General features: G+C 38.6%; 1 protein-coding gene across 1 annotated transcript in view; it reads right to left on the reverse strand.

Annotated features, from left to right (window-relative positions):
- Positions 1–26,445, reverse strand: part of LOC150080650 (insulin-like peptide receptor) — a 514,932-nt gene that overhangs the window by 262,494 nt on the left and 225,993 nt on the right. Inside the window, 1 exon segment of the mRNA XM_090381758.1 lies at positions 14,663–14,877. Within this exon segment, the coding sequence (XP_090237884.1) occupies positions 14,663–14,877 (215 nt within the window).

Below are 26,445 nucleotides of genomic sequence, written 5' to 3' on the forward strand. Positions count from 1 at the left end.
GTTTGTTAAGGGAAAGTCTTGTCTGACAAATTTGATAGGATATTATGATGTGGTTACAAAGGAACTGGATGCAAAAAATAATTTTGATATCATATATTCGGATTTCAGGAAAGCTTTTGACACTGTTGCGCATGGAAGACTATTGTACAAATTCGAGCAGAATGGTATTAAGGGTAAGTTGCTACAATGGATAAAAGGATGGTGAAGTGCGAGAAGACAGAGGGTGGTAATCAATCGGTGCTGCTCTTCTTGGACTAATGTTATTAGTGGAATCCCACAGGGTTCGGTGTTGGGTCCATTGTTGTTTTGTATATTTATCAATGATATTGATGAAGGTATATCAGGCTTAATATCGAAGTTTGCAGATGATACAAAGGTTGGCAGAGTTGTTAATGACAGTAATGGCAGTGTGCTACTGCAACAGGATCTAGATAATTTGGGCAGATGGGCTAAGAAGTGGAAACTGAAGTTTAACCTTGACAAATGCAAAGTACTGCATATGGGTAGAAGTAACCCCAGAGAAACGTACCAACTGTGTGGTACTACACTTAAGGTGGTAGAAAATGAAAGAGACCTGGGAGTAATTGTGCAGTCAGATATGAAGTTTTCTGAGCAATGCAGACAGGCTGCCAGGGCAGGTCATGGGGTTTTGTCAATGATATATAGGAATTTTGCTAGCAGGGAAAAGGAGGTGATTATCCCTCTGTATAAGGCAATGGTCAGGCCACGCCTTGAGTACTGCGTACAGGTCTGGAGGCCTCATTTTAGGAAGGATGTAGATTTACTTGAGCGTGTACAGAGAAGGGCAACAAGATTGGTGAGGGGAATGAAGGGATCCTCTTATCAAGAGAGGCTTAAGTTCTGCAAATTGCAGTGGCTGGAGACTAGGCACCTGTGCGGTGATCTGATTGAGGTGTATAAGGCCTTGAATGGGTTGAGCATGCTGAATTCTGATGGGATCATTCCACTTGTTCAGATTACGAGCCTAAGGGGGCATAAATTCAAATTACGAAAGGACAGACGTAGAATAGATGTGCGGAAATTTGCCTTTAGCCAGCGGGTGGTTAATTGCTGGAACAAACTTCCATCTGTCGTTGTGGAAGTTGATAGGTTGAATAAATTTAAGGAGGAACTGGACAGGCATTTGGGGGGAATGGTGTGTTTTTTTTTTTTTTTTTTTTTTGGCTGATGCTGCATAAGCTCATACATTTGCTTTCTTGCATCACATGCCACTACTACTACTATACGTACCCCTCACAAAAGCCACGAGACTGAGATGGATATGTGAGTAACATCTGAACCAGGTAACAGACAAATCCACCATGGTGAGATACATCTCAACAATAGTGTATCCGCCAATTCTCTATGCTGCAAAGATTTGGGCATCTGCATCTCCTTCTACCATGAAACCAGTTTTCTCATCGGAGTACTGGCTTCTCAAGTGGGCGTGCCACAAACAGCCTGCCTCCACAGCTCCGGACCGGCGATATGGCCTATGCACTTAACATCCCAAGGCTCAAGTCGCTCATTAATGAAAGAAGGCTCGTCACAACAGTCAAACTCATGACCAGTCTCATCTCCTCCCCCTCCTTCTGGGAAAACTGTGCAGGGAGGATCCCACCGGCACGTCTACGAGCATTCTCCCAACCAAGTTACGTCCTCTGCAAAGACGCCTTCACCTGTCGGACCGGTTTCTTCCTTCGATGCTATCTCGAGTCCAGGACCTAAATTTGACTTCAATAAGTTCTGTCGTGATAGACATTATAGGAAAGGAATACTGAGTGGGGTGGCCAAGGCTACTACTATTATAATTTGAGTCTTGAGCAATGTATATTCTTAACCCAAAAAACTATGTACATATTTATGCACTTCAATGTATATCCTTATTGTATGTATTTTGAAGCAAATGATTGTACACTCACTTAATGTTCTATATATGTAGTATACTAAAGTCATTTCTCCATTTTCCTATACTTTTTTTGCACTTATTTATCATTTCTATTATTTATTTATGTATTTTGGTTCTTGAGGCAATAATGTCTCTGTAGTACAATGTTAACCCCTGCCCACTGTGCCATGCCGGGCTGTTGCAACTAATATTATGTAAATTATCATTCTAAGCGTTGCAATAAAGATTCTTCTTCTTCTTACTACAGCACAGTCACATCACTCAACACATTCAAAATAACCTTCAAAAATTCAAAAATCTTCTTTCACAAATTCTCTTAAAAAAACAAACCATTAAAATAAATAAACTAACCTTAGCCTTCTTTTAAAAACATAATTAACAAAGTGGATTGACAGGCCAAACTATCCAAATAACCAGCAACAACAATAGTGTGATAAACTCTCCCTCCAACCTAAATTGTTAATGCTACTTACAAAGCATTGAAATAAAGACATTAAAAGTAAAATATTTTTCTATGGTAGGATGTGAAGTGGAAAATAAGCACGGGCTTTGCCAACTACTGATGCTTTGTAGTAGAGGACAAAATAAATATAAGCATTTTTTTCAATATAAACAACGTACTAATGCTGTCACAAAATAACAGAACACAAGCCACATGGTATGGTATAATCAGATGAGTGTCTGATATTTACAAAAGCACTACATGAAACTGCCACTAACCTTTGCAACTTCTATGGTGTGGTTTAGAAATAAACCTTAGAGTTTTTCTGTTTACCAAAACCATGTCATTTCTAATGATATGAGATCAGGTCCAAGTGGATAAATTGTTTAAATTTTATTTCTATTAATGATGAATCAAATGCAAATAAGAATTATTATTATTATTATTTTATTTTACCAATAACTTGCACCTTATTTTTCAAAAAAATTTAAAAACAATTCTACAGTTCAGGCACTTATCCCATCTGTACACCAGATTTTTTTGTACGCAGCTAATGAAAGGTCCTTGATTGTTGTCAACATCATTATTTCAAGGCCTCCTTCACCTCATATCATATCAATGAATGGTCAAATGAATGGTCTGCACTTTTGTTTTTGATGGCATTTCACAAATCAACTTTGAGGGATATAATTTTGTGAGTTGACTATTTCACTTTTACATGAAATGGCACAGCAGCAGCAATTCCTGTGAATCTAAGAACAGCAAAGCATAACTTCCCCCAGTGTTATTAGACAGGCTGGAGACTAGGCACCAGCACGGTGATCTGATTGAGGTGTATAAGACCTTGAATGGGTTGAGCACGCTGAATTCTGATGGGATCCTTCCACTTGTTCAGATTACAAACCTAAGGGGGCATAAATTCAAATTCTTCTTCTTCTTCTTCTTTGGTCCTTAGCTGGCAGCTGGGGGAGGCGGTTGGCCACGCAACCAGTATGCTGCTGTAGGTGCCGCAGGGTTTCGGACTTGCTCTGTGATGTTCTTCCATACCTTACGATCCATGGCTTCAGTCCTGGCCTGGTTAAGGTCGAGACGTCGGCTCTTCAAGTCATCTTCCACTTGCTTGGCCCACGTTTTCCTAGGCGCGGTCCGTTGGATGCTCCATTGGGTGGGTCGTTGTCTCCAAAGGAGTGTGGATGGTATTCTGTTCGTGCCCATTCTACATACGTGGCCAAACCATCTGAGCCTTCGCTTCTGGATTTGGTCGGCAATGGTTGGTTGCTGTTGGCATCTGGCGCAGATGGTATCATTAGTGATGCGGTCGCGAAGAGAGATGCCCAAGATCTGCCGCAGGCATCGCATTTGGAATACCTCAAGTTTGTTCAAATCTAACTTGAGACAAATCCATGTTTCCGATCCGTAAAGAAGAATGGGCAGGATCAAAGTCCGGAAGAGTCGGATTTTAGTCTTTGTGGAAATGTTGGTCCTCTTCCACAGACACCATTTGAGCAAGGCGAACGCAGTGGCTGCCTGTCCAATTCTGCTGTGGATTTCCATGGCGGATGCAACTTTCTTCTCCTGGACCAGCGACCCAAGGTATTTAAAGTCCTGCACTAAATTCAAATTAAGAAAAGACAGATGTAGAATAGATGTACAGAAATTTGCCTTTAGCCAGCGGGTGGTTAATTGCTGGAACAAACTTCCATCTGTCGTGGAAGTTGATAGGATAAATAAATTTAAGGAGGAACTGGACAGGCATTTGGAGGGAATGGTGTGATTTTTTTTTTTTTTTTTTGGCTGATGATACATAAACTCATACACTTGCTTTCTTGCATCACATGCGACCACTACTACTACTTATGACTTCAGCCATGATGATCATCAACATCATAAACATTGCTTCCACTGCATGCTGCATTTCTTGCTCTTTAGTTCCATACCTGCACTATATCTCAAGCATAGCCATTAAGAAATCCAAGAAGCAATTTGCTTTCTCTTCATATCATATTGGATGCTGCAGACAATTCCATTCACAAATGGAATTGTCTGCAGCATCCAATGTGATATGAAGAAAATTCCATTCACAAATGTTCTTGTTCATCATTAAAATACTTGGGAATGCACTTTACACAGGCCTTCTTGTACTCTGATATATTATGGATGATGGTGGTGTACACAGACTCATAACTGATCCAGCCCCTTGGCCACATAATCAACTATCATTCATCAACCTGCCCAATGACAATGCCTAAGAAGACATTTGCTTCTACTGTAACAACTGAGAACTCTGAAGAAGCAAATGTCTTGTCAGACATTTGCTTCTTCAGAGTAACCTAGACAAACTTCAGGGATGGTCAGAAAAATGGCAGTTATGCCATTTTAATCCAGCAAAGTGTAAGGTATTACACCTGGGGAACATCATCATCATCATCAGCCATTTTCAATCCACTGCAGGATGAAGGCCTCTCCAGCAACTTTCTAGTTCCTTCTGTTTTGTGCAATGGCCATCCATTTACTACCCACAAACTCATGAATTTCATCGTCCATCTCCATTGTTGTCTTCCAGGTTTTCTCTTAGCTCCTCTTGGGTACCATTCTGTTATTTTCTTAGTCCATCTGTCATCATGCCTTCGAGCTGTGTCCTGCCAAAGACCATTTTAGTTCTTTAGTTTTGATAAGAATGTCCTTTATTTGAGTTTGCTGCCTAATCCATGTGTTTCTCTTCTTATCTAACAGTCTGATTCCCAATATAATTCATTCCATTCTTCGCTATGTAGTTCTCAGCTTCTCTTCCAATCTTTTGGTGAGTGCCCAAGTTTCATTTCCATAAGTCATGGTGGGGAGTATACATTGGTTCATTATTTTACATTTCAGACAAATTGGGATGTTGCTCTTCAGTATGTGACTATATTTCCTGAATGCTATCCATCCAAAATTTATTCTTCTCTTGACTTCCAGCCATTTATCATTATTACAGATAATGACTTGTCCCAGATAAGTATATGACTCCACCTTTTCAATTACTGCTCCTTCAATCATTATATCCCTTTCTGTGACATACTTGTTCATCATTACTATTGTTTTAGCCATATTCATCTTTAGTCCAAAATCCTTACTAACTCTGCATAACTGATTAAGATTTTCCTGTAATTCTTTGGGATCGTGGCTTATGACCACAATGTCATCTGCAAATCGTAAATGGTTTAGGTACTCTCCATCCACATTGACCCTTTTCTGCGACCAGTCTAATCTTCTGAAAGTTTAATCAAGGGCAGCAGCAAACAACTTTGGGGATATTGTGTCTCCTTGTCGAACTACTTTCTCCATTTTAAATTTGCTACTCTCTTTGTCTAGTCTAATAAAGGAGAAAGTGTTCTCATATATTTCTTCAAAATCATAATATATGGGGTATCTATGCCTTGTCTTTCCAGTGCTCGAAACATTGCCTTATGCTATATTGGAGTCAAAGGCTTTTCATAATCCGCAAATTCCAGGCATAATGGTGTTTTATATTCATTTGCTTTTTCCATTAGCTGTGATATTACGTGAAGGTGATCCGTACTTGAAAATCCTGTCCTAAAGTCAGCCTGCTCTTTCAGTTGATTCTCATCAAGTATTCTTTCTAATCTGTTAGTAATGACCCTTGTGATCAACTTGTAAATGTGGGATAACAAGCTAATTTGGTCTATAATTTCCTTTTTCTGATTTATTTCCTTTCTTATGCAGCAAAACTATGATTACATTATTCCACTCCTTAGGCTTCATGCCTTTTCTAATGCACTTTGGGAAGAGTCTTGCCAGTTTTTGTGTCATGTCTCTTCCTCCCAATTTTAACAACTCTACAGTAACTTCATCTTCCCCCGGGGCTTTCTGATTCTTCACTTTCTTCAATGCCTGTTCTACCTCATCAGGAAGAATATCGAGTGTCGTACGTGTTCCTAATTTGTGATCCATGTTCCCCACTGCTGGCATCATTCCCTCACTCCTTGTATAATTCTCTATGGTAGTCTTCTGCTATTTGCATTATGCCTGCTCTGCTATTTATAAGTACGCCGTCGCTATTCTTCAGTTTCAGTATCATTTGTCTTTTTGTATTACTGCTCATGGCTGCTGATTTAAATCCTTTGCTTTCCCTTAATGCTTGTTCTACTTTTCTTGTGTTAAATTTTCTTATGTCCTCTCTGAGCCTCTTTCTAATGGCTTTGCATAACTCAGTATACTCAATTTTCTCCTTGTCAGTGTTTGTCTTGCTCTTCATTTGTCGTCTTCGGTTCATCATGACAAGCGTTTCTTGACTAATTTTTTCTTCTTTGGATTTCTTTTTTACCTATAGGTTTCTCGGGCTTTATCACTTTCAAAAAGTTGTAATATTCCTCGTCGATATCTTGGTCCTGAGCAGTCTGCAGAAGCTGAAACTTCTTAAGTTCTAGTACAAACTGCTTTTTCTCCTCTTCTGTTATCTCAAAGACCTGTGTATTATTTACTCGAGTCAGTTTTTTCCTTTCTTTTCCTACATCTTACCATTCTGTGATCACTTCCAACATTTACCTATTTCAGGACAGTAACATCATTCACAATATATCTTCTATATTTTTTGGGCTCTTCCATGTCCACTTTCTGTTCACCCTTTTTTTGAAAAAAAAGTGTTCATTAGCATTAGTAGCATTAGTATCTGATGCAAGAAAGCAAGCTTATGCAGCATCAGCCGAAAAAAAAAAAAAAAAAACTTCCACTTCACCCCTCCGTTCGTTCGAAATACCTGTCCAGCTGAGCCTTAAATTTATTTAGGCTATCAACTTCCACAACAAGGGATGGAAGTCTGTTCCACCAACCAACTACCCCCTGGCTAAAGGCAAACTTCCGCACATCTATCCTACGACCGTCTTTCCTCAATTTGAATTTATGCCCACTCAGATGAGCAAGAGGAAGAATCCCATCAGCATTGAGCATGCTCAAACCATTCAAGGCTTTATACAACCTCAATCAGATCACCTCACAGGTGCCTAGTCTCCAGACACTGTAATTTACAAAATTTAAGCCTTTCTTCGTAAGAGCAACTCTTTGTTCCATTCACTAATCTTGTTGCCCTTTTCTGTACTCGTTCCAGAAGCTCTATATCCCTCTTGAAATGAGGCCTCCAGACCTGTATACAGTACCCAAGATGTGGCCTGACCATTGCCTTATACAAGGCAATAATCACCTCCCTATCCCTGCTAGAAAAATTCCGGTATATCACTGATAAGACACCGTGAGCAACTTTTGCTGCCCGTCTGCACTGCTCAGAGAACTTCATATCTGCCTGCACAATTACCCCTAGGTCCTTTTCATTCTCTACCACTGTCAGTGTAGTACCACAGAGTTGGTACAATGCTCTGGGGTTGCTGTTTCCCATATGTAGTACTTTACATTTGTCAATGTTAAACTTCATTTGCCACCTCTCAGCCCATCAGCTCAACCTTTCCAGATCCTGTTGCAGCAGCATAGCATCAGTAGTGTCCTTAACAATCCTGCCAACCTTTGTATCGTCTGCAAACTTGGACATTAAGCTTCATATACCATCATCAATATTATTTATAAATGTAGAAAACAATAATGGACCCAACACTGAACCCTGAGGGACTCCACTAATAACATTAGTCCATGATGAGCAGTGTCCATTGATTACCACTCTCTGTCTTCTCCCCCCCTCAACCACCCCTTTATCCATAGCAGCAATTTGCCTCCAATGCCACACTGCTCCAATTTGTGCAGAAGTCTTCCATGTGCAACGGTATCAAAAGCCTTTCTAAGATCCAAGTATATAATATCAAAGTTATTCCCTGCATCCAGTTCTTTGTGACTGCATCATAGAATCCAATCAAATTGGTCAGGCAAGACTTCCCCTTAACAAAACCATGCTGTGTCCGAGCTATAACTAAAGTCTTGTCTAGATAATCCTGCAGTGCTTCTTTAACCAGTGCCTCCATTAATTTCCCTGGAACAGAAGTTAAACTCACAGGTCTATAATTACTTGTGTCAGCCTTTGATCCTCCTTTGTGAATTGGGGTCACATTTGCACATCTCCAGTCCATGGGTACCTCCCATGAGTCCAAGGAAGCTCTCATAATTATGGCTAAGGGCTTGTTTACTTCCTTTGCTGCCTCCTTTAATATAACTAGATAGATCCCATCCACCCCAGGTGCCTTTCTTGTGTTTATCTTCAACAATTTCTCCTCCACTTTACTCCAAGTTATTTCAAGATTATCTAGCTTACTGCCAGAGCTGAATACACCTCTGGCATTCCCCTAGCTGAATAACTCCTCATGTGTGATTGTCGATACAAAATATTCATTTAGTTTGTTAGCTACCTGAGCAGGATCATCAACAGTTGAACCATCGATATCAAGTGGACCAATCTGATTCATCCCCTTCCTTCTAGAGTTTACATAAGTAAAGAACTCTTTGCTGTTTTTCTTTGCATCCTTTGCCAAAGATTTCTCGTAATCTGCCTTCGCCTGCCTAAACTCCTTTGTAACTTGGTTACAGATCAACTAATATCTATCATAGGATTCTGTGTCACGTGTTAATTTATATGTATCCCATGCATTTTTCTTCTCTGCCATATGTCTCATTAGTTCATTTATTCAAGGTTTAGGCCTCCATTTAGGCCTAAACCTTGAACAATATTTCTTAGTTGGTATGTAAAGACTAGTAGCTTCCAAGATAAGTTCTTTGAATGCTTCCCATTTTGAATTTGCTGTTGGTAACATCATCAGTTGGTCCCACTGTATAGAATTTAAATACCGTCTCAGACCATTGTAGTCGCCTTTACGAAAGCAATAACCCTTTCTTTTACCCCTGATGGTAGTTACCTCTTTGAGTAACTCCCACTTCAGAACACTGTGATCACTGCCACCTAGTGGTTCATTTATCTGCAGATTCTTAATGCATGAAGAATCACTACTGATAATCAAATCAAGAGTATTACTCCCTCTAGTTGCCTCCCGAACATGCTGATGTAGAAAACAATCATCCAATCAATCCACAAAAGCCTTGCTAGTGTGTGAGTGACCAACCCAGAAATTCCATTCAATATGTGGGAAATTAAAATCCCCATTATAAGACTCTCTTATTTACTGGCCCACTCTATTTCCCTGTACAGTTTCTTATTATACTCATCAGAGTCATTAGGCCTATAGCACACTCCTACTCTCAATTCGATTAGACCGGGGTTCGAGCCCGTCACCACCAAATATGGAGGATGCGGAACGGTCAGGGAATGACCACCGCATATCCCGTAGCAATATGGCCTTAGTTGCTGATGATCCAAAAACCAAATAACAAACAAACAATAACTCTCAATTCTGATCTCCCAATGCTTATGTCACACCAAACTGACTCAACACTGCACTGTCCAGCGATGTTGACTGGCTTCACTTCCTTGGATTTTGTGTTTCTTAACTAATAGCATAACCCCTCCTCCCTTCCTATCCTGTCTATCCTTTCTGTAGATGTTGTACTCTACAAATTCCAGTTCTGCATTCCTTATATCTGTGTGACACCACGTCTCTGATATCCCAACAATATCCGCCTTTGATGCTTTGAGCAATACATCAAATTCATCAAATTTATTTACCAAACTCCTAGAATTGGTGTACACGCAAGTATACATGCACCTCTTCCTATTCTTAACTACCCTAACACAACCTATGTGTTTACTTGAACCGCAATGACTCCCAGCAGTCTCTGAAATATCCTGCATCTTGTTTTCCAGGCTTCTGCTCATTCCAATAAAAGCAGTGCAAGAATCACTTTCACCTCTGCCAGTGGCTACTGTTAATCTATTAGTCCTTGTATCCTCACAAGCTAGCAGTTTTCTGGCCCACCTAACACTGCCTCGATAGCATCAGCAAATATTCTTGCACCCTTTCTATTTAAGCGTATCCCATCCCTGTAGAAGTAGTCTGTCCTGTTAACAAGTACAGACCAGGCTGAAAAAAATTCTACCCCTTGAGCCTTGCACAATCTTTCCAGGGCTCTCACTGATCAACAAGGCTCTCATCATATACTCCCTCCTATCGTGTCTGGGCAGAACTGCAGACACTTTCAAATTCAACCCTAATTCACGGCTTTTTTTTCAACAGTGACCTGTACTTGCTAAGTAATTCTGCCGGTCTCCTACTCTTAATATCATTAGTGTCAATGTGTACAACTATATCACCTTTTGTGCCCTTAAAAGATGATATCCGTTCTACAACATCATCAACCTTTGCCCCTGGCAGACATACCCTGGTCCTGTTCCACCTATCCTTTTTACAAAGCATGTTCCCCGTTTCCCTAACAACCGAGTCACCAATAACTACTAGTTTCTGTGGGACCAGTGCATTCTGCCTTGGGGGTTGCCGCTGTGTTACGTGATGACCAAGTGCAAGCTCTGGCGTTGATGTGGGCAGCTGAGAGCTTGATGGGACCCTCACTTTAGATCCTTCGAGAGCATCCACCCTGTCCTTCAAGCTCTCATATAGGCCCATAACAATGCTGAGTTGTCGAATGATTTCGTTACACTCCTTGCATCGCGCGCACACACAAAGACATCCCCCATGGCAATATCATGTCCCATACCCGATTGCTCAGCAAACATCATGCAAGCAGCGCATTTTAAAAGGCTGTGATTCAGAGGGCAACTGCCCCAGATTAATCAGCAAATCACAAAATAATGCTATACTACTATATTTAAATCAAAAGTTTTAGAAAAACAATAATTTCAAATCAATAAATAAGAAAATCCACTTAAGGGCTTTGAACACATCTGGCTCCCACTAGCCTCATCAGCAGACTCATTACGGACATTCCTCGAGAATCTGCAAATTCCACAAGTCTTTCACCTCTTTCACCAATTCCAAAATTCGCTATAGTTCCCCTTTCTGCACTGTTTTGTCTCTTTCCAACCTTAGAATTGAAGTCCCCCCATAAATGATAGTGTAGTGAGTTTTCTGTTCATGTAGAAGACTCTCAATTTCAGTGTACATTTCTTCAACTTCTTCATCATCATGGCTCGATGTTGGTGCATAAATCATTATAACCTTTAACTTATACCTCTCAGAAATCCTGAGTAGTAGTCTTGACACCCTTGGTGATGTGCTTTTGAATTCCAAAATGTTGTTTTTTATATCTTTATGGACCAGAAAGTCAACTCCACCCTTCACCCCTTCACTGTTTCCATTGGTGTACAGCAGATTTCCACTTGATAAACTTATAAGTGATTCATTTCTTCTTCTTGTTTCAGTCAAACCGATGATTTTCCAATTCACATTTTATAATTCCTTTTCCAGCTCAAATATTCTGTCTTCACCGATGAGCAATCTTGCGTTGTAACAGGCCAAGTTCAGTTTTCGTGCATGGCAGCCTGGTCATGCCAGAAATTCTTAGCACCCTCTGCTTCCACTCTGATCCTCTTGCTGCCGTAAGAGGAGGGGAATGAAAGCTGCTGGGGACTGAGGGCCATTTGTTTCGTCTTACTGTCACATGCTGGAGGGTTTGGTCTTTTTCTCTTCACACTGACTAGGCGTCTTGAAGAGAACCACTCTACATGTTCGCTGCCACCTAAGTGACATAACAGGGCTTACCATCAAGAAGATGTGCATGAGTGGATTTTAGGGAGGCAGGCCAACTGGACTTCTCCTAAATCTTCTGAAATAGAAAGATATTGGTCCATCAGTGTTTTAGACTGAGTGTCTGATAACACACAGAATGCCTGTTCCCCTCTAAGCCCCCTTGGTGGAGTTGAACTAAAGCGGGTAGTGGAGGAAAGGGTCTTGGATGTTACGATATGGTCAGACATGAAGTTCTCTGAGTATTGTAGACAGGTTGCAAGGAAGGCCCGTGGTGTCCTATCACTGATTTATCGAACAACTGCTAATTGAGATAAGGATATCATAATCCCATTATATAAGGCTATTGTTAGACCACACTTGAAATACTCTGTTCAGGTATGGAGATCGCACCTAAAGAAAGACATTGTGCTTCTTAAAAAGAGTCCAAAGACGGGTAACTCGCCTGGTGAGATTGGCAAAGGGTGTCCATATGAGGAAAGAATAGCTGGATTGCAGAGCTTGAAAACTAGGCACCTTAGAGGAGACTTGATTGAGGTGTTTAAGGCTCTGAGAGGTATAAGTAAAATGAATGAGGACGAAATTTTCAGAGTTATAAATTACTCTAGAACTAGGGGCCATAGTTCCAAATTACAGGGGGAGATGTTTAGACTGGATTGCAGGAAGTTTTATTTTAGCTAGTGAGTTATAAATTACTGGAATAAGTTACCTACATAGGTGGCAGAGGCTGACAGTTTGGGGAAGTTCAAAGTTCTGCTGGATAATTACCTACAGGAGCAGGAAAACACATAGGTTGTCTATTTCCTTTTCTCTTATTAATTATTTATTTTTTTTAAATCTTATTTTTATTTTATTTTTATTAATATTTTTTATTTTTATTTTATTGATTTTTTTTATTTATTTATTATATATATATATATATATTTTTTTTTTTTTTTTTTGCTCGTGCAGCATAAGCCATGGCTTCCTTGCACCATGTGGCCATTGCTAATACTAACTGTGTGAGCTCATCCAGTGTGAGAGTCAACCTCCAGTTTTTCTTCGTTCACAGTAATACTGTTAATAAATTTGATCCTGTTTGATCAATTTGATGATTTTATTAAGACAGGTTACCACAACGGGATATAGCTTGGAATCTCTTTGATTACTGCAGCAATCGAATATGACACATTTTCAGAGTCATCATAACTGTGTTCCCCCCAACTATTGGAAACATCGGAGTTGTGCAGATGCATCATTAAAATGACGCATCTGCACAAATTCTTCTCAAATACAAAATTTAATGAGCCTATTGATCTAACTCTTGAGAGACCAACATATAAAAGTGCCTGTGACTGGATACAGGTTTCGGAAGGTATAAGTATATTCTTTCAAAAGAATGTCCCTGTGACTTATTGACGGTCATTGAAAATGCTAAACGTATAGGAAACTGTCTTCTTTTGAATTTGAAAGGCATATTTGTATCAGATAGAATAAGAGGTATGCGCGGTATGAGAACAGTGTCTAAGTTCAATCCATTTATTATGCGGACCTCTATGATGTGTCTTTGTAGACATGTAATTATCACTCTTGTTCCATTGCAGAGTTCCCTTGATGGCATTACATTCTGTAGTAGCATGATTACACCACCTACTTTAGCTGGTGAGGAGGCATTCCTGTTGGTATTAAGCTGTTGAGAAATTCTTCAGGGTATGCCAGATGCTCACTTGGTTCATCGCTTGCTACAGTATCCACACTTTTGTAAACAGTCTCTTCTATAGGAATATGGTCTTAACACTTTTAAGTTGTTAACACATGTTCCGTTCTTTACACATGTGTGCTCCTGGTATTCTCTGCTTAGCATATGATATTTCAAATAACTTTGTAGGTTAAAAAATACAGTATGTATCTAGGCCACCAGTTTTGTTTCTTTCTGATCCTAGCTATTAAGGCTATGGTGAACTTGCCTGTATTCTTATCAATACAATAAGCATTTATTTATTTATTCGTTCATTCATTTAATAGCTAAATTACTGCAAATAATATTGAAAATGCATTCGTATTAAATGTTTAGCATCTCATCTATCTCTCTCTAAGTCCAATTTGATGATCAGAAAGTAATAACATGTTGTGTAATTTTTTGATGTTTCTATGATTGTAATGGAAATCTGCCTTCTAACTTTTTGCCATTTTTAGCAAGGTAACAAATTCAGAAAATTTATATAGCAAGGTTCTAATTTTAATACATTAAAACCAGAACTTAATACGACAAGAAGGAAAGTAGGCTTCAAACATAGCAATATCTCCTTGAATACAGCTGATAAATATAAAACTATTAGCATTTATTTAACTATAGATTGAATATTGTGCTACAATATATCTAAAATATATCTATAATTTTCAGATTTTCCTTTTTTTATCAACATGAATGTAAACGATCCTGATTGATTTTTGCAGATTCTGAATTTTTTCCATATTTTATTATAGGACTCAACAAAAAAATTCAATAATAATCTTCAAAATATTGTTTTCTAATAATCTTTTAAAATAGCTACTGAAATATTAATTTCATCATACCCTTCTAATACTAAGCAATTCATACAAATATAACCTTATATCAATATATCATCCTTTTCATTATAATAAAGAATTAAGAAATAATTAAAAAAAAGAATTAAAAGAAAATTACAGGAAATAGAAATTCAAATGATAAAATTCAAAGAAAAAAAGTTAAATCACACTTACATGCAACTCTATCTCCATTAGAACTTGGTGAAACATCTCTATCATCCCAATCCATAACATCAGTATATTTCTTCAATTCTCTGATTTTGCTAGGGCACAGTTTGGAATTAAAATGGAAAAATACTTTACCTCCGCCAATACGAAGTCTTTCTTTCCTGTTTTCCCAGTCCCACAACTCTTGTAAATTTTGGTTATCCAATACCAAAAGTGCATAACTAGCAATAAAAAAAGGAAATGTTTCAGTGCCTATATAAAACACAATGATTTTAAAAATGTGAAATAATAACAATTACAATATGCAGCTTCTAGAAAATTATAGTAAAATATTTATTTTACCATAAAATTTTTATGAAGAATAAACAAAAAAAAAGGTATCAAAAATACTGTTCAAAGTGAAAGACTGCTGTACAAATTGCAGCAACGTAGCATAAGAGGCAAACTGCTACTATGAATAAAGGAATGGTTGAGCAGGAGAAAGTAAGAGAGTAATTATCAATAGGCACTTATCTTCTTGGACTATATTATTAGTAGAATCCCTCAGAGTTCATTGCTAAATCCATTCTTGTTTTCAATATTTATCAATGATACCGATGAAGGCATAATTAGGCTTAAGGTCCAAGTTTCCGGATTAAACAAAGATTAGCAGGGAGGTTAATAACAGTTATTAGAGTATGCTATTGCAATCAGTTCTATAAATAATGGGCAAATTGGCCGAGAAAAGCAAATAAACTTTAACGATAATTGTCCCTAAAGCTTATCACAGACATTTTCTAAGGTATGATAAGTTAGGGCTTCCTGGAGTCTAAAATGCTGACAAAACTGATAGGTGACACTTATGAGTCAAGCAGACTGAATCCACTGCTTGCACTTTCACGACAGTAAGACTATCCTTAACCCTAGGTATATATCCCTAGAAATTGTTAAAGTTAAATATAAGAAAGACACCTGGGGTGGTAGGTTCTATCCAGTTATATTGAAGGAGGCAGCAAAGGAAGTCAGCAAACCCTTAGCCATAATTATGAGAGCATCACTGGATTCAGGGGAGGTCCCCATGGACTGGAGATGTGGAAATGTATCCTCAATTCATAAAGGGGGATCAAAGGGTGACATGAGTAATTACAGACCTGTTAGTTTAACTTCAATTCTGTAAAAAATAATGGAACCACAGGTTAAAAACATTGCAGGATCATCTAGACAAGACTGCATTTATAGTTCAAACGCAGCATGTGTTTGTTAAGGGAAAGTCTTGTCTGACCAATTTGATTGGATACTATGATGTGGTCACAAAGGAACTGAAATTGAAATCAAAAAATAATTTTGATATCATATATTTGGATTTCTGGAAAGCTTTTGATACTGTTGCATATGGAAGACTACTGTACAAACTGGAGCAATATGGCATTAAGGGCAAGTTGCTGCTATAGATAAAGGGATGATTGAGTGGGAGAAGACAAAGAGAGGTCATCAATGGACCCTGCTCTGACTAATGTTATTAGTGGAATCCCCGGGTTTGATGTTGGGCCCATTGCTGTTTTGCATATTTATCAATGATATTGATGAAAGTACCAGGCTTTATGTCCAAGTTTGCAGACAATATGAGGGTTGACAGGATTGTTAATGAATGACAGGACACTACTTCAATGGGATCCAGAAAAGCTGGGCAGATGGGATGAGAGGTGGCAACTGAAATTTAACATTGACAAATGCAAAGTACTGCATATAGGTAGCAGTAACCCCAGAGTAAAGTACCGACTGTACAGCACTAAACTGAGGGCAGTGAAGAACGAAAAAGACCTGGGGGTAATTATGCAGTCAGATATGAAGTTTTCTCAGCAGTGCAGACAGGCTGCCAGAGCAGCTCATGGGGACTTGTCAATGATATACAGGAATTTTGCTAGCAGGGATAAGGAGGTGATTATCCCTTTGTCAGACGACAACTTGAGTAATGCATATAGGTCTGGAGGCCTCATCTTAGGAAGGATGTAGAGCTGCTGGAATGAGTACAGAGAAGGGCAACGAGATTGGCGAAGGGAACAAAGGGTTGCTCTTACCAAGAGAGGCTTAAGTTCTGCAAATTGCAGTGTCTAGAGACTAGGCACCTGCAAGGTGATCTGATTGAGGTGTATAATGGTTTGAGCAAGCTCAATGATGATGGGATTTTTCCTCTTGCTCAGATTGCGCATCTGAGGGGAACATAAATTCAAATTGAGGAAAGAGAGTTGTGGAATAGATGTGTGGAAATTTGCCTTTAGCATTGGGTGGTTGTTTGCTGGAACAAACTTTCATCTGTCATTGTAGCAGCTGATATCTTAAATAAATTCAAGGAAGAACTGGAAAAACGTTTGGAGCGAATAGATGGGTGAAATGGGAAGGTGTTTGTTTTTTTTTAATCTGATATATAACATAGGTGGAGAATCGTTTTAGTACCAGGGGCAAATTGCAAGTGCATAAGAACCTGTGGGGTGCATCTTTTCTGAAAAAATAATGAATCCTAAATTTTACAAATTTATAGGTATGCACGTGATCACACTAAGCAGTATTAATTAAAATGTTAGAATGCATTAATTAATCACAAAGCTATAATGCTTTAAATGCTGAAACATCAAAGACACACCACAGTTAATCTTTTAATTTTAATAAAACTTCTTTCTTACCTTACACCTTAATGAGAAGGTTAGCCCTGCTTTGCTTTAAAAAGCTCAGAGATATTAGATGGTACTGATGATGCAGTAATTCTTGGTTAGCAAGATTATCATCAGTAAGTCTAGCATGCAAGAGGTTCTTGGCTAAATTTAATGTTGAGAAAACAGTGATGCAACTTTAAATGCATGATTCCTCAAAAGTTGATATTTTTCAGTACATACATAGGATTTATAAATTCCAAAAGAGATACACTATTAAATTTGGATTTCAAAGTATTATCCGGTTGTAAATGAATTAACTCTAGTTGCAAGGAATCAGGAGCTTCATCTGGTATCACATCAAAAGGAGTTTTGCACATTCTTAGTTTGAGTTCATGATTTTGTTAACCTTGAAATTTCTTTTGAAATTGATTCAAAAGATTGGAACACTATGCAGCATACTCCACTATCAATTCCATTTCAGATCTTTCAGTGTTGTAAAATGTACTATGCAGTGTTTTTTTTTTTCAGTTGAGTTACAAACAATTGTAGCATTGATTTAAAACTCCTGATATTGACAAGAAGAGAGGAAATAAGCTAATTTGGCCCTTGTCATTTCAAATTAAGATCATTTAAGTGGCTAGTGATATTGACCAAAAACACCAAATCACACTACCACTTTTGGTACTCTAATTTCATACTGGGGTAGCCTTTAATATCCATGAAGAGCTTCACTTCATCTTTCAGCTCATAGAAGTGCTTGAGCATGCACTCTTTGTTTAGCCAGCAAACCTCACAATGGTACAATAAATCACCATATTCCACTTCAAGGTCCTTTAACATTTCTTTAAATTCTCTGTTGTTCAATCCATTATTTTTTATGGAAGTTAGCATTAGTAGAGGCATTTGATGCAAGAAAGCAAGCTTATGCAGCATCAGCCAAAAAAAAATAAAATAAATAAATAAAAAATGACCACTTCCACTTCACCACTTCACCCCTCTGTTCGCTCGAAATACCTGTCCAGCTGAGCCTTAAACTTATTTAGGCTATCAACTTCCACGACAAGGGATGGAAGTCTGTTCCACCAACCAACCACCCGCTGGCTAAAGGCAAATTTCCTCATGTCTATCCTACATCTGTCTTTCCTCAATTTGAATTTATGCCCTCTCAGGTGATTATTCTGAGCAAGAGGAAGAATCCCATCAGCATTGAGCATGCTCAAACCATTCAAGGCTTTATACACCTCTATCAGATCACCTCGCTGGTGCCTAGTCTCCAGACACTGTAATTTGCAAAACTTAAGCCTTTCTTCGTAAGAGCACCCCTTTGTTCCATTCACCAATCTTGTTGTCCTTCTCTGTACTCGTTCCAGCATCTCTACATCTTTCTTGAAATGAGGCCTCCAGACCTGTATACAGTACTCTAGGTGTGGCCTGACCATTGCCTTATTGCTAGAAAAATTCCTATATATCATCGACAATACACCATGAGCTACTCTTGCAGCCCGTCTGCACTGCTCAGAAAACTTAATATCTGCCTGCACAACCACCCCCAGGTCCCTTTCATTCTCTACCACTGTCAGTGTAGTTACCACAGAGTTAATACATTTTGTTACCACTTTCATCACACTGGTCATTCTCACAGAATGTGCATATAAAATTTTGTTGGTGAATTAGACAGTGACACTATTACTGCATTAGATTAGTTGGAATCTAATGTGTTAATAGTGATTTAATCTAATGTGGCTCTCCAATTCTTTCTTAATTAAAGCAACAAATCCTTTTTTGAGATCCTACCATAGATGCTGCACTTTCCTAACTTAGTTTTATATATATATGCTGATTTGACTTCAGAAAAGAGATCTACACCGGTGGTAGTCCTGTGCATCGATTTTAAAGGAAGTAAATCTTCTCAAATCGTAAAGTTTGCCATTATCCCACATACAAATATGTATAGCCAAATGTGCCGTATTTGCTATATCTGTTGTCTCATCTACAGCTATGGAATAAAACACAAATTCTGATGCTGCTTGTTTCAAGGATACTTGGATATTGTTCGCCCTATCTTTTATACAGTCAGAAACTGTGCTCCACAATAAACTAATATTCTCAAACAATCTGTCTTTTTCTGGAGTTAAAATTCATGCAACAGCAACTATACACTCTTTAACAAACTCACCTTCAATGTGTAGGTTTCAGTTTCTTGGCAATTTGCTCACACACTCCATAACTTGCTTGCATTACCGATGTATTTTCATGAATAATATGTCTTTTGAAAATAGAATGCTGTTTGCATAAAGATTCTTTCAAAAATGTTAGCCTGTTTAAATGCAGAATCTCTTTCAGTTTTTCGTATCCCTTATGCTTGGTCAAAGAGTGGTTTTCAAGGCTGTACTTTTTATAAATTGCAACTAATTCTTTAAAAATGATACATGCACACTTTCCATTTACTTCCATGAAAAATAATTATTCATCCATATTCCATCAAATAAAGAACTTTCGCCTGCAGCTCTTCTTCTTTTATTATTAATAGTCATTGCAGAAAGGGAGTTACTTGTATACACTTTACAATATTGACTTAGATAGAACTAAGCAAATGAACTATAAATGTGGCCAACATTCAAAATTATTGCACTTAATTTGCAATGAGGTGTAATGATGCAGTCGACAACCAACCAAGACAAAACTTAAATCAATACTGACTATCCATCACCAATAACAAGACCTAATAAGACAGAGCCAATGCATGCAAGCATGGTTTTGGAGGAGAAACAAATGCTAAATGCTAATTGACTGTAATAATGATATAACTATTACGTCATCAATTCATACGTATTCCAACTCATGATTAATGTCATGAGACAAGCAATATGGCTAACAGAAATTTGTTTATGGAGGCTTAAAACAACTTATATTAAATGACTGTCTTGCCCTTAAAGCTTATGTGGCAGTTTCAAATTTGACTGGGAGCAAAATTTCTCTGCAGGTAAGAGGTTTCTCACACCTGCTGTATAAGCTTGCTTTATTGCACCATATACCTCTAGTAATGCTAATGTGAACCTAGTAAAAGGTTGCAGTAAAAGCAGTTGTCAAAGTGTGGCACAGCAGAATGCAGCCCTCTTTGTCACCAGGCAATACTCTCATCAACCAGTGCAATACTGCCACTTTGCTTACTGGAGGCTTGAAGTGGCCATGTTTTTAGTCTCCAGAACAAAGTTCCAGCAACCACCATTACTTCCATCATGCAGTATGATAGGCATCATGTTGAGAACCAATCTCCCTTGCACTTCGAGAGCAGAGTTCAAAAATGGTTTATCACAAGGCTAGGCCAATAGATAATGCAACAGACCAAACCTACTGGTAACTTTCTAGGAGGCATATGGGTCAGCTAGTGAATAATCTTGCTGCCTCTACTCTGCCAGCTAGTGACAGGAGCAAGTTTGAGAAGAGTGTATAGAGAGAGAGAACATCGTCAAAGGCCACATTATCTGAAGGAGCTGGGTATATTGTATGCCATATCCAAAACATTTTCATTAATTCATACAACACTCCCTCTACTTTTACTTTACTTGTTGAATTTTTTTGGCATCATGAATAGCCATACTAATTGAACAAACTTATATGCAAAAAGATCTAAACCTCCCTCACTCATTTCATAAATATATGTTGTCTTGGTTACAATCTCATTAATGTCCAATTCCACCTAGAGTCTGCCAAGTCCACTTAATTTTTCCGACAGAATCCCAATTGTCAACTGCCGTTGACACTGTTCATGTCAGTTGTCCTAATTATTCACTCTACAATTCCTTTTGCCAAAAGGTGATATTTGTACATAGGTAAACTCTGATATTCTATATATCAAAGACTTAATAATTTGGAATTGCCCCTTTTTTGATCTTCTCTGGATAAAAATCTCTCTACACCACTGTGTCAAATTCATCCGTTGCCTCTATAATTCTTCCAACTCTTAATTCTTAATTTCTTTTCTTCGAAATTCAACTTTCTACACTCCATTCTCCCTAACAGTGAGGTAATTTTCTTTTGTGATTACCTCACTGTTAGGGAAAATGGAGTGTAAACTACAGAACTGAAACTAGCTGGATGCAACTCCAACTGGTTTCAGTATTCTAGTCACACAGACCAAGTTGATCAAGATGCCATGGCTTTTACATTTACTAATGGTCTCACACTGATTGTTCAGTTAATTACCAGAAAAACAGACAATCCTCACAACACCCAAAATTCGATCTTTCTATCACAAACAACCCTTCAAAGCACAGAGTCAAGGTGAGTGGTCTTCTAGGCACCTCAGATCACAACTTAATTATGGTCACTTCTCCAACTGAGTCTTGTTGAGTCAGTGTTATGTGATATAAGCACTGAAAAAACAAAATTAAGAGCATGAGTGTGTTATAGGCCTAATGATTGTAATGAGTATACCAAACTGTTATACAGAGAAACAGAGTAATAAATCAGAATGTCTTATAATGTGGCATTTTAACATTCCAGATGTCAAATGGAATTTGTGGGTTGTCACACTCTAACAAGACTTTTGTAGATTTCTTGGTTGACTGTTTTCTACAGAAGCATGTTACAGAGGCAACAAGAGGAAGCAATACGCTTGATCTGGTTATCAGCAGTGATTCTACATGCATTAAGAATCTGTAAGTAAAAGACCCACAGCATGGCAGTGATCATAGTGTACTATTGTGGAATTTAATTAAAGATATAACTACTGCCAAGGGTAAAGGGAAATGCTTATGCTTTCATAAGGGTGACTACAGTGGTCTCAGAGAGTTTTTAAATTCTATGCAGTGACACCAACTGATGATCCTACCAAAAGCAAATTCTAAATGGGAAACATTCACGGAAGTAATCACAGAAGCTACTAGGCTTTTCATACCAATAAAGAAATACTTTTTGAGAATTAGACCTAAATGGGTGTGAAATGAACTACTGACACATGTGGTAGAAAAGAACAGCATGGAATGCACAGAAATTATCAGGTGTTTTTTTTTTTTTTTTTTTATGAAAACCCCAAACACGAGAGGTATTAGAACCTATAGTACTTAGTACCATGCATGGGTTGGAGGTTGAGAAGACAAAAGATGTTTGTTGACAGTAGACTTGAACTTCTGTAGACTGTAAATATTCAGGAAATAGGTATGAAGGAAGACTGTTCCAGAAAATGGCAGTTGAATGAATAAAAGAGGAAGATGAAAAGTTGGTTCTGTGAGTTTGAAGTTGGACAGTGAATAGATGTTCGGACTGTTTTAAAAGAGCGAGCGGAAATTATAGAAGCCAATTCAGAAGAACAGTGCCCAAAAGGCATGCAGCAGAAACAGAACATCTATGAGACAGAGAGTGGAGAGACTCTGTTAGAGATGAGTCATTAATTAACCTAACTGCCCTCTTCTGAATGGAATCTAGAAGCCTGAGAGAGGTTTTCAGGGCACCACTCCAGATGTGGGAACAACATTCCATGGTAGGGCAGATTTGTGATTTGTACAGAGTGAAGAGCTGTTTGGAAGAAAAGTAATGCCGAGAGCAAAAGAGAAAACCAAGTTTTTTTATATGAAGAGGAAGCAACATTTGTAATGTGCTTGTGCCAAGAGAGATTAGAAGTCAGTGTAATTCCCAAAAGAGATATATCATCTTGCTTAAAAATAAGAGTGTCACCAAAGATAAGCATAGGAGCAGAAGAATCCTTTTTGCAAGATATAAGACGTGACTGTGTTTTAGAAGTATTGAAATCAACTAAATTGTCTTTGCCCCACTGGAGAATTACCTAGAGATCGGCATTTAAGGAACTGGTAGGGGATATTTGAAAAGTTGAAGCTGATTGAGCAGGGCGAGGTTTCTCAAAATGGAAAGTGGAATGCAATGTGCTATCATCAGCAAAACTTTGGATAGGATTTCTGGTGGAAGAAGGTCATTAATATACAAGAGGAAAAGAGTGGGGGAAAGAACTGAACGTTGGGGGACACCAGCATTAGCGGAGAAGTTAGAGCCATCTACCATCACTCTCAGTGAGCGATCAGAGAGAAAACTGGATAAGCAATTACAAAAAACAGTTGGCAAACCATAAGATGGAAGCTTGTTTAGAAGACCTTTATGCCAAACACGATCGAAAGCCTTTTGAGATGTCAAGAGCAACTGCTTGTATTTCACCGAACTTTTCCATTGAATTAGTCCATAAATGTGTAACATAAGCCAGAATATTGCCTGAGGATCGACACTGGCAGATTCTATACTGGCAATTGTTGATCAGACAGAATATTTCTAGACAGTTTAAAAATTGGTGGTTAATTGATTTCTCTATTACTTTAGAAAGAGTAGAAGTAATTGAATGTGACCATAATTGGATGGGAGGGATTTGTCACCCTTTTTAGGAACTCGCTGGATATGAGCAAATTTACAAGCAGAAGGAAAAACACCTTTGGAATAAGAAAGTGAAAAAAGGCGGCAAAGAACAGGAGTAAGTTCAGGAGCACAGGTTTTGAGAGCAAGTGGACAAGAACCTCAGGACCTGGAGCTTTCTTAGCATCAAGATTCATCAAAATCCTTCTGACATCCTTTTGATGGAAGATCACAGGAGACATTGAATGGAGCATGTTGGGATTGTTGGGAGGTGTTTTATCAAGATCATTAAAACATGAATTGGAAGAAAAATGGGATGCTTGCAGATCAGTTTCCTCCTTGGCTGAAGTGAAAATAGAACCATCTGGTTTTGACAGAGGAAGGATCAGAGATGGGCAAAAGTTGCAGCCAATAGCTTTAGCAAGAGATCAAAATGCTCGGCTACCATTAGGGCAAGAAGCAAGTTTTCTACTCTTAGCTTTTTTGAAATCTAGCTTGGCCTGATTAATAACTGCTTTACAATTGTTGCAAGCTGTGGTATAGGCAGAAAATGAAACTGAAGAATTGGAAACAAGCCAATTACAATACGCAACATTCTTCTCTTGGCCAGCCTTAGCACATTTATTGAAAAACCAAGGTTTAGAAAAAGAATGAAATTTTAAAGTGGAGTGTAGAATAAAGGATTCCATTCCTACAAGAATAATTTCACTGACACGATCTGAGCAAACGGTGACATCAGAAGTTTTGAAAAAGTAATCCGACCAAGGAAAAGAAGAAAGAAATCTGGCAGGTCATTCCATTTTGCATTCTTGTAATGCCAAAGAACATGAGGGTGGTAATAGCCATGAGCTAAAGGCTCCATTGGAGAAGAGTTGTTTGTTTTTTTTTTTTTTTTTTTTTTTTGGTTTTTAGGAGCATTAGCAACTAAGGCCATACTGCTCCGGGAATATGCGGTGGTCATTCCCTGACCTTTCCGCATCCTCCGTATTTGGTGGTGACGGGCTCGAAACCCTGGTCTAATCAAGAAGCATGTGCTACACACTGTTGCTCCTTCCCACCTGGCTACGGAGGCGCCTATGGGGAAGAGACAATCACCAAGTTGTGATCTCAGGTGCCTAAAGGACCACTCACTTTCACTGTGTATTTAGAAGGGTTGTTTGTGAGAAAAAGATAAAAGCGTGTTGTCTGTATAGTTAGGATTGTCCAGTATTCTGGTAGGTGAATGAACAATCTGTGTGAAGTCATTAGTAATTGCAAAAGCCTCGACATCTCGACCAACTGGGTCTGTGTGACTAGAAAATGGAAGCCAGCTGGAGTTGTGAACACTAAAATCATTAAGGAAAATTACCTCACTGTTAGGAAAGTTGCACTGGAGAAAGTAAAGTAGCAAAGAGAGGAAGTCAAAGAGTAATTGATTTTTCTATTACTTTAGAAAGAATATAAGTAATTTAATGGGACAATAATTGGATGGGAGGGATTTGTCACCCTTTTTAGGAACTGGCTGGATATGAGCAAATTTCCAAGTGATTAGTAGTGAAATTGAGAGAATGGTTGAGACAACAGATGAATTTGACAGAATGAGGTAGAGAGATTTTAACTGAGAGAAGATCGAAAAGAGGAGATTCCAAATCCAACAAATCAGAATGGATATATGCACAAGTACCACCTCTGAGGCGAAGGAATCATACAGCGAATAATTTAGGCAACTGAGATGAGCAGTGGTTGAATCAATCAATAACTGAGATTCTGTCAGAAAAAGTACATGGGGTTTGGCAGACTGTAAGTGGAAATGGACATCGTTGAGATTAGAACTGAAACCACATATATTTGTAAAATGAACTAGGAAGTGTTTGGGAGGTTTAGTTCTTTTTGCAGATAAGTTTGCTCTATTAGTTTGACAATTCATGGTGTATTCAATGGTAAGAAAAAGTGGGAGGGCAGGAACATGCTGTATGAAGTAATGAAATACTTGGATATGGCATACACATAGTAAGAATATACTCAGATCCTTGAGATAATATGGCCTCGATAATGGCCCTGCATACACACTACTCAGACTTCCTCCAGTCACTAGCTGGCAGAGTAAAGGCAGCAAAATTATACACTAGCTGATCTGGAAGCCTCCTAGAGAGTTACCACGTGTGTTCTTACCTAGTGGCTGCCCTGCGAAGAATGTTTTAGAGCTGTATCCTCGAAATGTAAGGAAGTTTAGAGCTAACCATGATGTTCATCATACCCTCAAAAGACATCAATCATACTGCATGATGAAAAAGATGTGGAAAGGTTGACTGTAACTTTGTTCTGGAGACTAAACATGGGTTCCACCACTTCACGCCTCCAATAAGCAAAGTGGTGGTATTGCACCAGTTGATGAGAGTCATCTACCACCTAGTATTGCCTGGTAACACAGAGGGGCAGCATTCCTCTATGTGCTGTGGGCACTACACCTCAACCCCTGCTTATGTTGGTTCGCACCTGGGTGGTCACCCGCAGTGTGCTTGTGCATGGGGTTACACCCAGGATTACTAACAGTCCCATCATACTGACGGTGCAAGCAGAGGATTTGGCTAGCACAGACTGTACTAAAGGTAGGTCCACTTGACTTGACTGTCACCCGAATATGAGTTTCATCAGAGTTTTTGACTCCCAGGTAGCAAGCACTGCTTGTCTGGCATATTTGAGAGAATGTCTGCAAAAGCTTCAAGGACCAAATAGAAGATATAGAAGTCTATGGTAGATACACCATTGTCTACATTACTCAGAGAACTTAATACCTGTCTGACAGCACAATTACTCCCAAGT

This window comes from Mastigoproctus giganteus, chromosome 9 (assembly GCF_048544385.1).
Source record: "Mastigoproctus giganteus isolate SK-2022 chromosome 9, ASM4854438v1, whole genome shotgun sequence".
In the NCBI taxonomy this organism is placed as follows: domain Eukaryota; kingdom Metazoa; phylum Arthropoda; class Arachnida; order Uropygi; family Thelyphonidae; genus Mastigoproctus; species Mastigoproctus giganteus.